The sequence below is a fragment of the Poecilia formosa genome, unplaced genomic scaffold (assembly GCF_000485575.1).
Source record: "Poecilia formosa unplaced genomic scaffold, Poecilia_formosa-5.1.2 Scaffold213, whole genome shotgun sequence".
Taxonomy (NCBI): domain Eukaryota; kingdom Metazoa; phylum Chordata; class Actinopteri; order Cyprinodontiformes; family Poeciliidae; genus Poecilia; species Poecilia formosa.
Window position 1 is genome coordinate 110,120 of NW_006800152.1, and position 12,992 is coordinate 123,111.

The 12,992-nt window shown below is 36.2% G+C and overlaps 3 protein-coding genes across 3 annotated transcripts in view; 1 reads left to right on the top strand and 2 right to left on the bottom strand.

Annotated features, from left to right (window-relative positions):
* The window catches only part of LOC103148797 (adhesion G protein-coupled receptor F4-like), a 7,247-nt gene extending 5,699 nt beyond the window's left edge, over window positions 1–1,548 (top strand). Inside the window, exon 13 of the mRNA XM_007567734.2 lies at window positions 1,502–1,548. Within this exon, the coding sequence (XP_007567796.1) occupies window positions 1,502–1,548 (47 nt within the window). The remainder of the gene's footprint in view (window positions 1–1,501) is intronic.
* A 3,363-nt stretch (window positions 1,549–4,911) lies between these two features.
* LOC103148840 (trace amine-associated receptor 1-like) lies at window positions 4,912–6,079 on the bottom strand. The gene has a single exon (XM_016679478.1). It carries the CDS (start codon window positions 5,764–5,766, stop codon window positions 4,912–4,914), a length of 855 nt encoding a protein of 284 aa, XP_016534964.1. The 5' UTR covers window positions 5,767–6,079.
* A 2,968-nt stretch (window positions 6,080–9,047) lies between these two features.
* Window positions 9,048–10,022, bottom strand: LOC103148841 (trace amine-associated receptor 1-like). Its single transcript, XM_007567801.1, has one exon. The coding sequence runs from the start codon at window positions 10,020–10,022 to the stop codon at window positions 9,048–9,050; it is 975 nt and encodes a 324-aa protein (XP_007567863.1).
* Window positions 10,023–12,992: the final 2,970 nt, after the last annotated feature.

The window sequence follows — 12,992 nt, forward strand, 5'->3', positions numbered from 1 at the left end:
TATATATATAGAGAGAGAGAGAGAGAGAGAGAGAGAGAGAGAGAGAGAGAGAGAGACTTACTGTAATCTCTATTGTTAAAGAATCAAATTCCTAAAATAACTTACCTAAATTATGTTACATCCTAAAGAGCTTTTAGATAAACTGATCTTGCTGTAAATGAGTCAAAAAGACATTAAAATCATCTTCTTTTTTTTGAGGTCTTTGTAGTTTATTCTCCATCAAATTTTCAAACATGGTGTCACATGTTCACACGTTCCAGATCATTATTCCACAAAATTTTATTTCAGATTTATTCAGTGTTATGATAACTGGAAAACGATTAAATTGATTTTAAATTTGTCTGAATAAATACAGTAATTAAAATTTATGTGTATTATTACAACCCTGTATTGTTACAAGCCACTGTATGTGAGTCTATTCACATACAGTGGTTTGCAATATTTTTATGTTACTGTATGTGTTTAAAATCATATGCAACATACTCACAAATGGTCATTTTAACATTTTCCTATTCATCACAAGGTTATAACAGCACATTTCAGAATATTGTTTTCAAATGTACTGTATATACATGTATGTATAATACAAAATATAAAACCAAACAAATAAAAGAATAAAAGAAATTCAAATTACATAAATTTAAAAATAGAAATTTAGAAACTAAATACAGTAAAATCTATCACAACCAGCTGCCTTCTGAAGTCACCTAATCAGCAAACAAAGCACTTTGAATTGCCTTGTTGTTGAAAATGTGCTATATAAATGAAATTATCTTACCTTATATCTTTGTGTGTTTAATTTCAGACGGTTTTTTATGAAAAAAAAAAAAAAGAAAAAAAAAACTGTTTCATGAAGATCGAGATTAGTTTGTAAAACAGCTTTAAAGATCTCTCAGAGCCAGACGAGGAGATTATGAAAACCCTCACGGTAACTCTGGACGATATGCTGTAGAATATGTTCACCTCATGTACTTAGTCATGTGCTCCTAAAATAAAATATTTTGTGCTTAAATCTGCTAAAAACCTCATCAGCAGCCAAAGTATTAGCACATGAGCTGAATACACAAGATTCAGGTTTTCACCAGAAAACGGTTTTAAAAGATTCTGTAATATTTTCTTCTGACTTTACAATAATGGAATAATTTTAATGGGCTACCCTAAAAAAATCCCAATAATATAAATTTAGGTTAAAATGTGGTAAAGGTTGCAAATTACTATCCATTTATGCTTTTTGACAAGACTGTATGTTTAACCCTAATCACTTTGAAAGCTCCAAGAACTTTCTACTCTAATCTGTGCCGCATGTGGCTGAGATGTTCACCTTCAGGTTGTACAGTTAAGTGTCAAATGTGTGGGAATGTCTTAAATTTTAGTAATATTAGTCATCTTCAATAAGGACTGACTCTAGAGTTTAAAAGTATTGAAGAGTATATTTTCTAAATATTGCATATCTTGCTGTGCTGCGCACCTGGAACTAAATAAAACATATTTTTTGTTGCAGGTTCTGCCAGGGGCTACCACACATCTTCTGATGCATCCAACACTTAATCCAATGTAAAGTCAAGCAAATCAGTATTGTTTTTTTGTACAGAAATTTGTTCTTATCAAGTTTGATTTGGTTTTTAATAGATTGTGAACAAATGAAGGAAACTGAAAGCAGCTGCTACTTGTAATAATAAATCTTTCTTCAACTAGAGTCTAGTTGGGTCACCCCGATGTCTTGAATTTGAGGGGGGCAAAAAAAATAATATTTTATTTATCACTACAGAAGGGTTCAGTGAATGCGCATATGAAACTGGTGGGTTCGGTACCTCAAAAAGGTTAAGAACCACTGACGTAGCATATGCATGTCTTTTCAAAATGTATAAACTGTTTGTAAACATTTTTCATCCCAACCTTTGATCAGAAGATTTCCTTTATTTTTTATGGTCTGGGATTTATTTGGTGGAAAAGTGCAAATTATGTTAAACATTGCTTATATCAGATTATTTTAAATTAACATGTAATATACAAAGTAGATGCAGAAAAGTCACATTTTTGCAAAGCAAATTATCCAAATCACTTTAGTCCAATAATGATTCTAATGTTACTGTAATATAACACTTCTAATATTAATGTGAAGTAATGAATTGTATTATTTTGTAAGTAGCTGTTGACACGTCCGTTTTGTATAATGTGTGTGTGTGTGTGTCTGTGTGTGTGTGCGTGCGTGTGTGGGGGTGTGTGTGTAGGTGTGTGCGTGTGTGTGTGTGCATGTGTGTGTATACTGGAATGAAGAGTGTAGAAATCTGTAGTGACAGGATGGTGTGTGTTATACTTTTACAACAGAACTGTATATTTTATTTATTAATATTTTCCCAAACCTAAAGATTCTAAAATGTCATTTTAATACTTGTACAGAAATGATGTTTTCTGCACCTTTCTCCTTTCATTTTGTTTTTCTCTTCAATAAATTCCTCGATATTAAAGGCCAGACTCAGAGTTCGTAGAGTAAACTCGTAAAACTGGTTACAAGCAGTTCTTGACGGGGGAAAAACAAGTTGGCACCTTGTGTCTGAAAGCTGCTGAAGGCTAAAATACCTGTGGTGTGAGTTCAAACAGAGACACTGAAGAACTTTCAGTATCGCATGAAGGAAATGAAAATGGTTTCAGCCCATCTGCTGAATGCTGTTGAGCATCAGTATCTGGTATCCTCCATGTTGTTGGCAGTGAGTTTCTATCTGTTTGTTCTCTTCTTATCTCTGAAATCAACACTGAATACTTTCTGGTTTCTAGACAACTCTATAAACCTGAGATTCTTGGATATGATGATCCTAGTAAATGTTTTGAAATACGTAGACCAGCCCATCTGGCAGCAATGTCTGTGCTACATTTTAAGATCTATAAATCCTATTTCCTCCCCATTCAGGAAGTAACTCTTCATCTCTTGACCAAATGCATTGAGTGACAGCCATGTGATTGACTAAGTCACCAGCAATTGAACATCCTACTGTACTGACTTTAAAACTACTAAGGTCAGTTAGTAGATTCAATTAGTTGGAAAAATGAATCCAAATGAATCTGTAATAATTTAAGTTAAACATGCATTTGCATGTTTAACTTAAATTTTGTCCCACAAAAGTAACACATCGCATGTAACCCTAGAACGCATGATGGATTATTTAGACATTTTATAAAAATTCAGCCATAGGAGAAAAACAAAGTCCACCTTATTATTGCTGCATCTCTCACAGTTCATGTTTTTTTTGTCACTTAATTGCATGATGCAGTAAGTCAATGCTTAACTGTGTTACTGATGTTTGGTTTTGTCTTCTCTCCAGTCAGGATGGCTTCACCAAATGTGGTCTGGTTCAGTTTTATGTTGCTGGTTCTGTGCTGCAGACTGGATGAACTGGGATTCAGACAGTCTGTCTGTTGTGGAGGTGAGCATGAAAATCATCCTGACTTTGTCGTACCATGTAACACTAAATGTACTTTGATTTAGATGCACATCAATTCCTGCTACCTTTATTGTTAGGTACAGTCTGCATTCTTAGCTAACTTCAACTTGTTGGAGGACGGAGACCAGGTGACTTGTGCTCTAATTTGACTATGTCCACCCAAAACACTAAAAGCAGCTATTAGAGTGGTCTAAACAAATTCAAGACTTGTACAGTGATATTTCCTCCAACTGATATTAAAACGTTCTTGAGTGAATGTTGCAGGCGAGAGGCGGGGTCACCCTGGACAGGTCGCCAGTCTGTCACAGCTTTGTCTTATCATCCTGATAATTGGTGAAACATTTCATATTGTTGATTCTGTTTTTAAATTTCTCTTTTTAAATGAGACAGAATTGATTATTCTCCTCATTAGATGAATGAAGATAAAAAAATTATACCTTACCTCATAATTGCCACTTTTATACTTTTTTCACCATAACCCATTTTTTTGTATATTCAGTATAAATCTGAAAACCTCCTCGTCCACAAAAGACTTATTTTGGGTCTGGATCTAGACTTTAGATACCCAATCAAAGAGCTGCAGTAATAATAATCATTAAAACTACTTTCTGTGTATTTTCTTTTTTTTTTTTCCCAAGTATCCATGACAACCTGCTGTCCAATGTCCATGGAGTACTTCACACCTCTGGGTGTTACTGACAACTTCCATTCTGAAACCCGGTTTAAAAACATGCTGGTGTCACAGACTCTGATCGTTTTTAATAACTTATCATTTTTTTATGGAAACACAGCAATTGCAATATTGTGTTTTCTTGATATTAGCAGAATATCAAGCATATATTTGGTTATATTAGCATATAACCAAATGTTTGTGTAAACATTTGGGAAACATGCTGGAAGAATTAACCCAACATACTTCTAAACTTTTTACTGAAGTGGACCAGACACAGAAGAAAATAAGTTTTTGAACATATTAATGTAACTGTTAACAAAAATGATTTCTCTGCATTCCTCTGTACTGTTGGCGATTCTCCTCTCCTGATGTTCATTTTCAAATCCCACTTCAGACTTCATGTTGTTATGTAGTCTACAGCTGTGGAAAAAATAGTATACAATACATACACAGCATGTCCCAAATGTTAGAATTATGCAATGTTTTTTTTATTTATTGCATTTCTTTGTCACATATTTCAATTTCACAAAAGATGTTTTTATTCACTTCTGTGTTAAAGTGTATTATATTTTATCAAGGTTCTGCTTTTTTATATATATTTTTTATAACTGTTTTGCTTCAGAAGAAGAAATTGTACAAATTCAGAGAAAATTTATAGTCAAGTTTCAAAAAGTAGCATTTATTTTGGTTTCCTTTGATGTTGCAAGTTAAAAGAGCTTAATTTGATTCAGTTTCCATAGAAACGTCAGCATTAATATATTTTTATAAGTTTTATTATTATACACCTCAAGAAACAGCTCAGTGTAATTTGAAGTTACAATAGTCACCAAAGAATATTTTCCCAGAAGCAATCATTTTAAAAGCTGACCTGAACCAGGTATAAAAGAAAGCGTAGATAAATGGGTTTAGTGTAGAGTTTGACAGTGCAAGCCAGTTAACAGTTTCAATCACAGAAACTGGGATAGAAAAGAAAATGCAAAGGAAAAAAGGAGACCAACAAAACAGAAAAACTCCCAGAACAATAGCCAGAGTTTTGGTGGCTTTTCTCTCCATCTTACTGGCAGTTGCTCCAGACTTTATGCTCTGGATGCTTCGTGCCTGTCTCTGTGCGACAAGGAAGATCTTCAGGTAGATGCAAAGCATTATGACCACTGGGAAGTAAAATGACAAAATAGATCCAATAATGTTTGCTGTGATTACATCAAGAAAACACAAGTCAACACATCCATCATGGGACATTCTGGGAATTGTCACACCGATGCTAACGAGAGCAGAAACACCCCAGCTCACTGCGATCATGATGGCAGCAACATGACGGCTGATTTTAGATCTATATGTGAGAGGCTGACACACAGCATAGTACCTGTCAACTGAAATACAACACAGGTGCATAATAGAGCATGTACTAAACAATATATCAAAGCTGTCACGGACCTTACAAAATAAACTCTCATTATAGGTACATGAACTGAGAGAGAAGGCCATGCTGAGAGGAAACACTAAAATCCCAACCAGCAGGTCGGCCACAGCCAGAGACAGAATGAGAGTGTTGGTGGGTGTGTGAAGCTGTTTGAAATAAACTATTGATATTACCACAAGGAGGTTTCCACATACAGTCACAAGAGACAAAAGTGTCAGAAACGCATACACCATTATACATGCAACAGAAGGAGTGGTGGTTAGTTTGTAACTAAACTGATTTATCTCATAGCAGGGATGCAGTAAGACAGTCACACCCGTCCTGTTTTCCATGAAGACCTGAAACTGAATTCAGGTTACATTAAAACTAAGACAGACATTTAAAATGAATCTAATAAAAGGTTCAATTACATACATGTAAACAAAGAGTGGCTTTTCTAATACCTGATACGGCTGATCAACCCTTACACGCTGTGCTAGCTGCTTACAGCAATGTGAGTCTCAGTGCAAAGAGGCATCATGTCAGTGCTGGTTGCTCTGCGGCATGATGGTCTCTGTGCACAAGCTTTTATGTCTTGCTTACCAACCTATCTTTGGATGCCACAATTTCCATCCAGTAATGAAGGGCAAACTGCATGTTGCCTTACAGCATGGCAACGTGTGTGTGGGTGTGTAGGGCCCAGCACAGTTGGACTGACGTCAAACTGTTGATGCATGGTTATATGGTTCTCAGATGTCTGGTTTCACACAGGCCTGTAATTCTCATTCCAGGCCACTGTGTGGTGCTGTGATTTTAGCATGTTGTTTGAAATGCAGCCACGCTTTTCAAACTGACCTGTACTCGTCAATGATGAACCCAGTGCTCATGTAGCACATATACATTCCTTAAGAGAACCTGTTTTAAACTGAGCGGTTTACGTTGCACACAACACAACACTATCTGCCATGGTTTTTATTGTTATCTGCCTGTCTGTGCGTAAAACAAACCCTGCAGTCATGCATTCTGCACATGTGTGCTTTCACAAATCATGGAGTACTTCACACCTCTAAGTGTTACTGACAACTTCCATTTTGAAATCCGGTTTAAAAACGTGCTGGTGTCACAGACTGATCACCAGCAACGTGTAAACAACCAGCTGGAAAACTGGGGCCTTATACTGCAGGGTCAGAATCCTCTGAAGGTCCTTAAAACATTTGGACTGTGGGTCCCCATCAATGCAAAGAGACAACATGCGAAGTCTGTGGAGAGAAACCTCAGGCCACATCACAAACCCAAGGAGGTTTTGCTCAGGGCAACAGTTTTGGCAAGTGCTCCCTTTGGATACAATATGTCAACTTTCTCACCCCATCCTCTAACTCCTCCTGCTCCATACCAACTCATAATATAATAAAAACTTTTATAGCTACTGCAGTATGAAATATAGCATCATCCATCAGTCTGGACCCGCTTTCTTTCTGTAACCTTTACATTCTTGTTGATCATTCATCGTCTACAGCAGGGGTCCTCAAATTCAGTCTTCGAGGGCCAGTGTCCTGCTGGTTTTAGTTGTGTCCCTGGTTCAACACACAACAATCAAATAGCTGAATTACTTCCTCAAAAAGCAGTCAAGTTCTCCAGAGTCCTAATAACCTGGTCAAATAACCAGGTTATTTGACCTGGTTATAGTCAGGTCAAATAACCTGACTATTTGACGTGAGTGTGGTGAAGCAGAGACACTTCTAAAACCTGCAGAACACCGGGCCTCAAGGCCTTGAGATGACAATTCCTGGTCTAGTATCAAAAGGTCATTTCAAGAAGTAGCTGCCACTTCTACCTCCAGGTCTGCACAGCAGGAAACCTTTCCTGAAGTCTTTAGACCAAGATTAGGCAACTGACTCACTATCAGTTCCTGTTCTCTTAAAATGACAATGTTTGACTGTTCACAAGTTCTTTGTGGAGGTTGAGGAAGCTGGTCTTTGCCATTATCCAGTGCTATTGTCAAACTTGCTCCCAGTGGCAATCAAGATAATCTGCCTCTGCAGCTCCTTCATAGTCTCATGAGGGTCAAAGGGACCCAACTCAACCAAAGATAATTAATGTGCTCCGGCGGGTTCCCATAGTTTACACAATACGGCCTTCAAGTTATGGACCTTTCCCTAGCCTGGAAGGCAGGCATATCGGAAATGTGTTATCATGATATAACTGCAGGAACTATAAATGTTACTGAAAACAGTTCGGAGTGCAACACTTTGAGGAAGTTACTTTGCGTAGGTGAAATAATTGGTAAAGTTTGTTATTTAGTGCAACAGAAAAGGGTATGGAGATATTCCACCAGAGTTGTTCAGAACTACAACTAAGTTGTTTCTCAAACGTGTATAAATTGTTTTCAGTAGTACCATGTACTCAGTGAGTCAGTGAGTCATGAGTACACTCAGTGTTTGTATTGAATCCAGAGTAAAAGGACCTTTGCACAATGTAAAGGAAAATGTAAATAGGATTTACTTTACCAGGCATCACTAAAATTTCATTTGATATTTGTTAATCTTTTGCAAGTCATTTAATTTTTCTCAACATACTGTATGTTTAGCTTATATCACATATACTGCTGTTAGGTTAGCTAGCAAGTTTATTCTTCCTGTATTTTGATTGACTGAACCATTGATTTGGCAACTTCAAGCCTCAAAGCATAAACTTTGTGCCACTTCAGGATGGCCTTGAGGTCATGCACGTGCGATGGGGTTTTGTTTATATTTCATTTCTTTCTTTGAAGATCTACTTCACCCACCAGATCCAGGGTTGTGTTTTTTGGTGAATGTCCTCCACGTTCCCTGACCCAGGCCTTTTTCAAATTCTTTTTTTTTTTTTAAATCACCTTTCTGCAGCCATGTCCAAATCTCAATAAACATTTAAACTGACATGTTGAATGTTAAGCTACCAATCACTCATTGAACATTGACATTTTCATAAAAAATAAAAGTCCCCAGTTATTATTTGTGCCAACAAAGTTCAATGAGAAAATCTCTCATGGACCCACTGTGATTCTACATCAAAGACTGAGAGAAGAATCAGCCTAAGTTATAGAGGCAAAAGCTAAAAAACCTAATATGTTTTGAATTAACGTACAAGAAGTACATTAGACTGAGACTCATCATTAATTATGACATTGTTTTTATTACAGAAGATGAAACTTATTTCAACATTATGTCAAATTTTTTGCTATTATGGTGCAAAAACAAAAGCAAGATTTATTGTAGTTTCATAAATCAATAAATTCAAGACATTTAGTTTGAAACTTAAACTTTATTGTGGAAAACAAAGAAAAGCAGACAATCTGTAAAACAAAAAATAATTTATTTCGCATTTAGAGTGTCCTTGAAGTATCTGACAAAGTCAAATATCAGTTGATTTTACAAGTTTAATAATGCTTGTATCAATGGAATCACCCAAATGCAGAAGCTTTCAGTGTTTTATATACTTTATAGATCAGTTATTGCTTAAAAAAAATAAAATAGAGAAAACACGGAAAAGAAAATCATCATCGCAACTTCAAGTTAACCAAATCTCCTTTTAAGATTTTTCCAGAAACAATCATTTTAAAAGCTGTCCTGAACCAATGGTAAAAGAAAGCGTAGATGAGTGGATTCAGGGTGGAGTTGGACAGTCCAAGCCAGGTAACAGTTTCTATCACAGGAACGGGAGCCAGATTATTTCCTAAAGGTTGAAAAGTTAAGAAAAGGAAGAAAGGTGACCAACAAAACAGAAAAACTCCCAGAACAATAACCAGAGTTTTGGTGGCTTTTCTCTCCATCTTACTGGCAGTTGCTCCAGACTTTATGCTCTGGATGCTTCGTGCCTGTCTCTGTGCGACAAGGAAAATCTTCAGGTAGATGCAAAGCATTATGACCACTGGAAGGTAAAATGATAAAATAGGCCCAACAAAATTTCCCATGACAACATCCATGAAGCACATGTCCTTGCATTCATCGTCGTTTGATCTAGTCGTCACCACACTAACGGCGATCAGAACAGAAACGCTCCAGCTCACAGAGATCATGACGACAACAACATGGCCGTTGATTTTAGACCTGTAGGTCAGAGGCCAGCACACGGCGTAGTACCTGTCCACTGAAATGCAACACAGGTGCATAATGGAGCATATGCTGAGCAGCGTGTCGAAGCTGTCTCTTATCTTGCAAAATAAACTGACGTTGTACATGCATGAGCTGAGAGGGAAACACAAACTGAGGGGAAAAATGACCATCCCAACCAGCAGGTCGGCCACGGCCAGAGACAGAATCAGAGTGTTGGTGGGAGTGTGAAGCTGTTTGAAGTAAATGACAGAGATGATCACCAGGAGGTTTCCGCACACCGTGACGAGAGACAGAAGCGCTAGGAAACCGTATAAGATCGCACATCCAGCTGAGTAGGAAGCAGGCAGTTTGGAACTGAAAGCATCCGCCTCAAAGCAGAAAGGAGAGAGAGTCTCGTTCACAGTGACCACTGTGACCATGATGAGCAAAAACAAGTCAGATTTAGTTAACATTAAACAGAGACAACAGTACAGACACTGAATCGGTTCAGTTCACTACCAGGCAGATAAAAGTCAGGCTGTGTCTCTGTGAGCCTCTGGATGCTCCAACAGCCTGAGGACTTCTGGAAACACCAGCCTCCATGAACGCAGCTTTATCATCTTCTCATTGGCCTCTTACACTGTGGGAGTCACAAAGATCGACCAATAACAAGCAGGGAACCACATTCTGACTAGCATGGATAATCATGGATAATCTGCTATGATAGAATCATCATAGAACAACTTCTGCCTATTCAAAGTATTTCAGTCATATTGACCTGACCCTTAGATTTTTCTAAACCTACTCAAATCAAGTGTAATTAAACACACATTATAGGCTGTACCATGTCTTTATTATTGTTAACAAATATTAATGTGATAGTTAATATTTGACTGGTAATGCCTCCCATAGCACAGCAATTCTTACAGTGGAAACATGCAGCTCTGTTGAGGGTTTCTAAAAATATTTAGAATGTTCCTTTATAGTTTGCAGCTAATTTATAGAACATTTTGCAATTTTTGTTTTTAATACCAAAACCAACATGCTACTTTGAAATTAGCAGGTCTACCATGCTCAGTTTAAGCTACTTGATACAATATTTCTGTAGTTTTTTTTTTTTTATTGTTTTTACAAATCAACAGTGAGAAACAAAATTTGGCTGTTATTTTTTTACATTTATTTATTTTAAATAAAACTAAAAATGGATTTCCACAAAAAAATGACAAATAATAACACATGTAATAAGTGATTGTAATATATTGTCTCTTTTTAAGCCAGTGGGCTCCTTTGGTTTGCAGATGAACGTTTTGACTGCCAGTCACAGATTATCCATCACACTGAGGTCTGGGCTTTGACTGGGCCACTCCAGAACATTCAAATTGCTGTCTTCAAACCATCTGTGTTCCTTCAGCTCATTCCAACATTTATGGATTATTCACCTGTTGATCACCACTTTGTGTGACTCAGGTTGTCTTTGTGTCATTAAAAATATTTTTCTCTGGAACGAAAAAAAATAATCCAAAACAGAAGAAATATTTTCATTTTAATTAGTTCTAGTGTTTAGACTGTGCTAGAATTATATAATAATAATAATAATAATAATAATAATAATAATAATAATACATTTATAATTAAAGTCATAAGGAGTATCAGGCGAGCCAAGACTTTCCTCGTGGGAGATAATTTTAGGTGAAGTTTGGTGAGTTTTGAACATGTTAAGGCCTCTAAAAAGTCGCATAAAGAGTCAGAATAATAATAAATAATAATAAAACTCCTTATTATGATGGACCTCCGCAGTACTTTCTCTGCTCTGGTGTAACGAAGCCTCATGGTGGATCAATTAAAGGTGCGGAGTCCCCGAGCTCCCTGAGTCTCCTAACACTCACACTTCACCCGAACGCAGCATCACACTCTGCTCACACACACCTGCACACACCTGGTTCCCTACAGCTTTAGAGAAACAACAAAAGCTTCAGGGCCACCTGATGATGTGAACAAGGACAAAGTTAAACCCACAGAGCTTTATTAGATGGGAACATTACAGCCTTCAATGTAGTCAAGAGAATTAATACTCTTTTTTTCTTTACAAAGAAACAAAACTTCCTGCTCAATCATGTAATCTATGAAACAACATGTGTAACTTTATGTTCCTTCAGCGTCTAATGAGGAAAATGGCTCAATCTGAGTCTTTTATTTAAGATATAGAAAACATTTCCAGAGCTGGGGATGTTTAACATGAATTTTATGCACATTATATGCCATGGCCCTTTAAATCAGGGTGAACAGAACCACAGCTGTGATTGGCTGGCAGGATGTGAATGACAAAATGAAGCAGAAACTGAGGTTTATGTGAATCATCAGATTTTGATTTGTTGATTCTCATCATGCAGTTCCTTCACCTCCAAGTACAGTCCAGAAAATTAGAATATTCTAAAACACTCATCTCAGAAGTGAAACTCGTATCTTTTCTTGATTCATTTCAAGCTTTTCTTTATTGTCATTGCTTGACATTTATCGCTTACAGGGAACAAAACCCCAAAAGTCACTGCCTTACAAAATTGTGAAAAAATGTAAAAATATTACTACTCATCTAATAAACTTAAAACATTTGGTGTAATAATTTCCTGCAGGAATAATAAAGTTTATCTCTCAGTCTGGGTCAGTAGGGCTCAATCATTGGGTGAAAATAATAAACTTAATTAGAAAGTTGTTTTTCTGTTTTTTTGCGTAAACTCAAACTGTACCCACTTCTTTTGCAAGATAAATGCCACAGTTTCAAATATTTAAAAGTTCTACTCCTAGTTTGAACCTTTTTTACAAACAAACCGCAGATCTTTGTTCTAAACAGGCCTGATTTAAACTGTCAAACAACATACAGTGTAATACAGAAGACACAAAAACAAAAAAAACTATTACTATTGATAATCATTTTAATACAATACTAAAGTCTAAAATAATGCTTTTTCATACAAAGTCTTCACATTTTTTCACAATATCCTGTTTTATTACTGCCATATATTAAAAAAGACACTGAGACGGACAAATTAATACAAAAAAAAAATCTGTTGGTTAAATTGTTTCACAAGGGAAAAAATTAGAAATTCCACATAAGTATTGATCAATCCCAACTTTTTTCTTTGAAGTTTATATTGTGAGAGGTTAGAATCCACCCAGGTTATTATTTTATTCAAATGGCTCTATTAAATTTGATGCAAATAACTAAAACAAAACCAGGCTGTTGAGCAAACAGATAAGCTTGTTTATTTAGCTGAGTCACCACGGTAACCGGGCCTGATCAAATGTGTTTTGCATAATTTTCCAAAACCAAATTACACATTAGACATATTGAAATACATTACATTTATGTTCCTAAAAAATCAACTATATTGGTATATATACATACATATTAT

What these genes read in the sequence shown, in the direction of transcription:
- LOC103148840 (XM_016679478.1), bottom strand. Translation starts at nt 5,766, where the DNA reads ATGGTGTATGCGTTTCTGACACTTTTGTCTCTTGTGACTGTATGTGGA.
- LOC103148841 (XM_007567801.1), bottom strand. Translation starts at nt 10,022, where the DNA reads ATGGTCACAGTGGTCACTGTGAACGAGACTCTCTCTCCTTTCTGCTTT.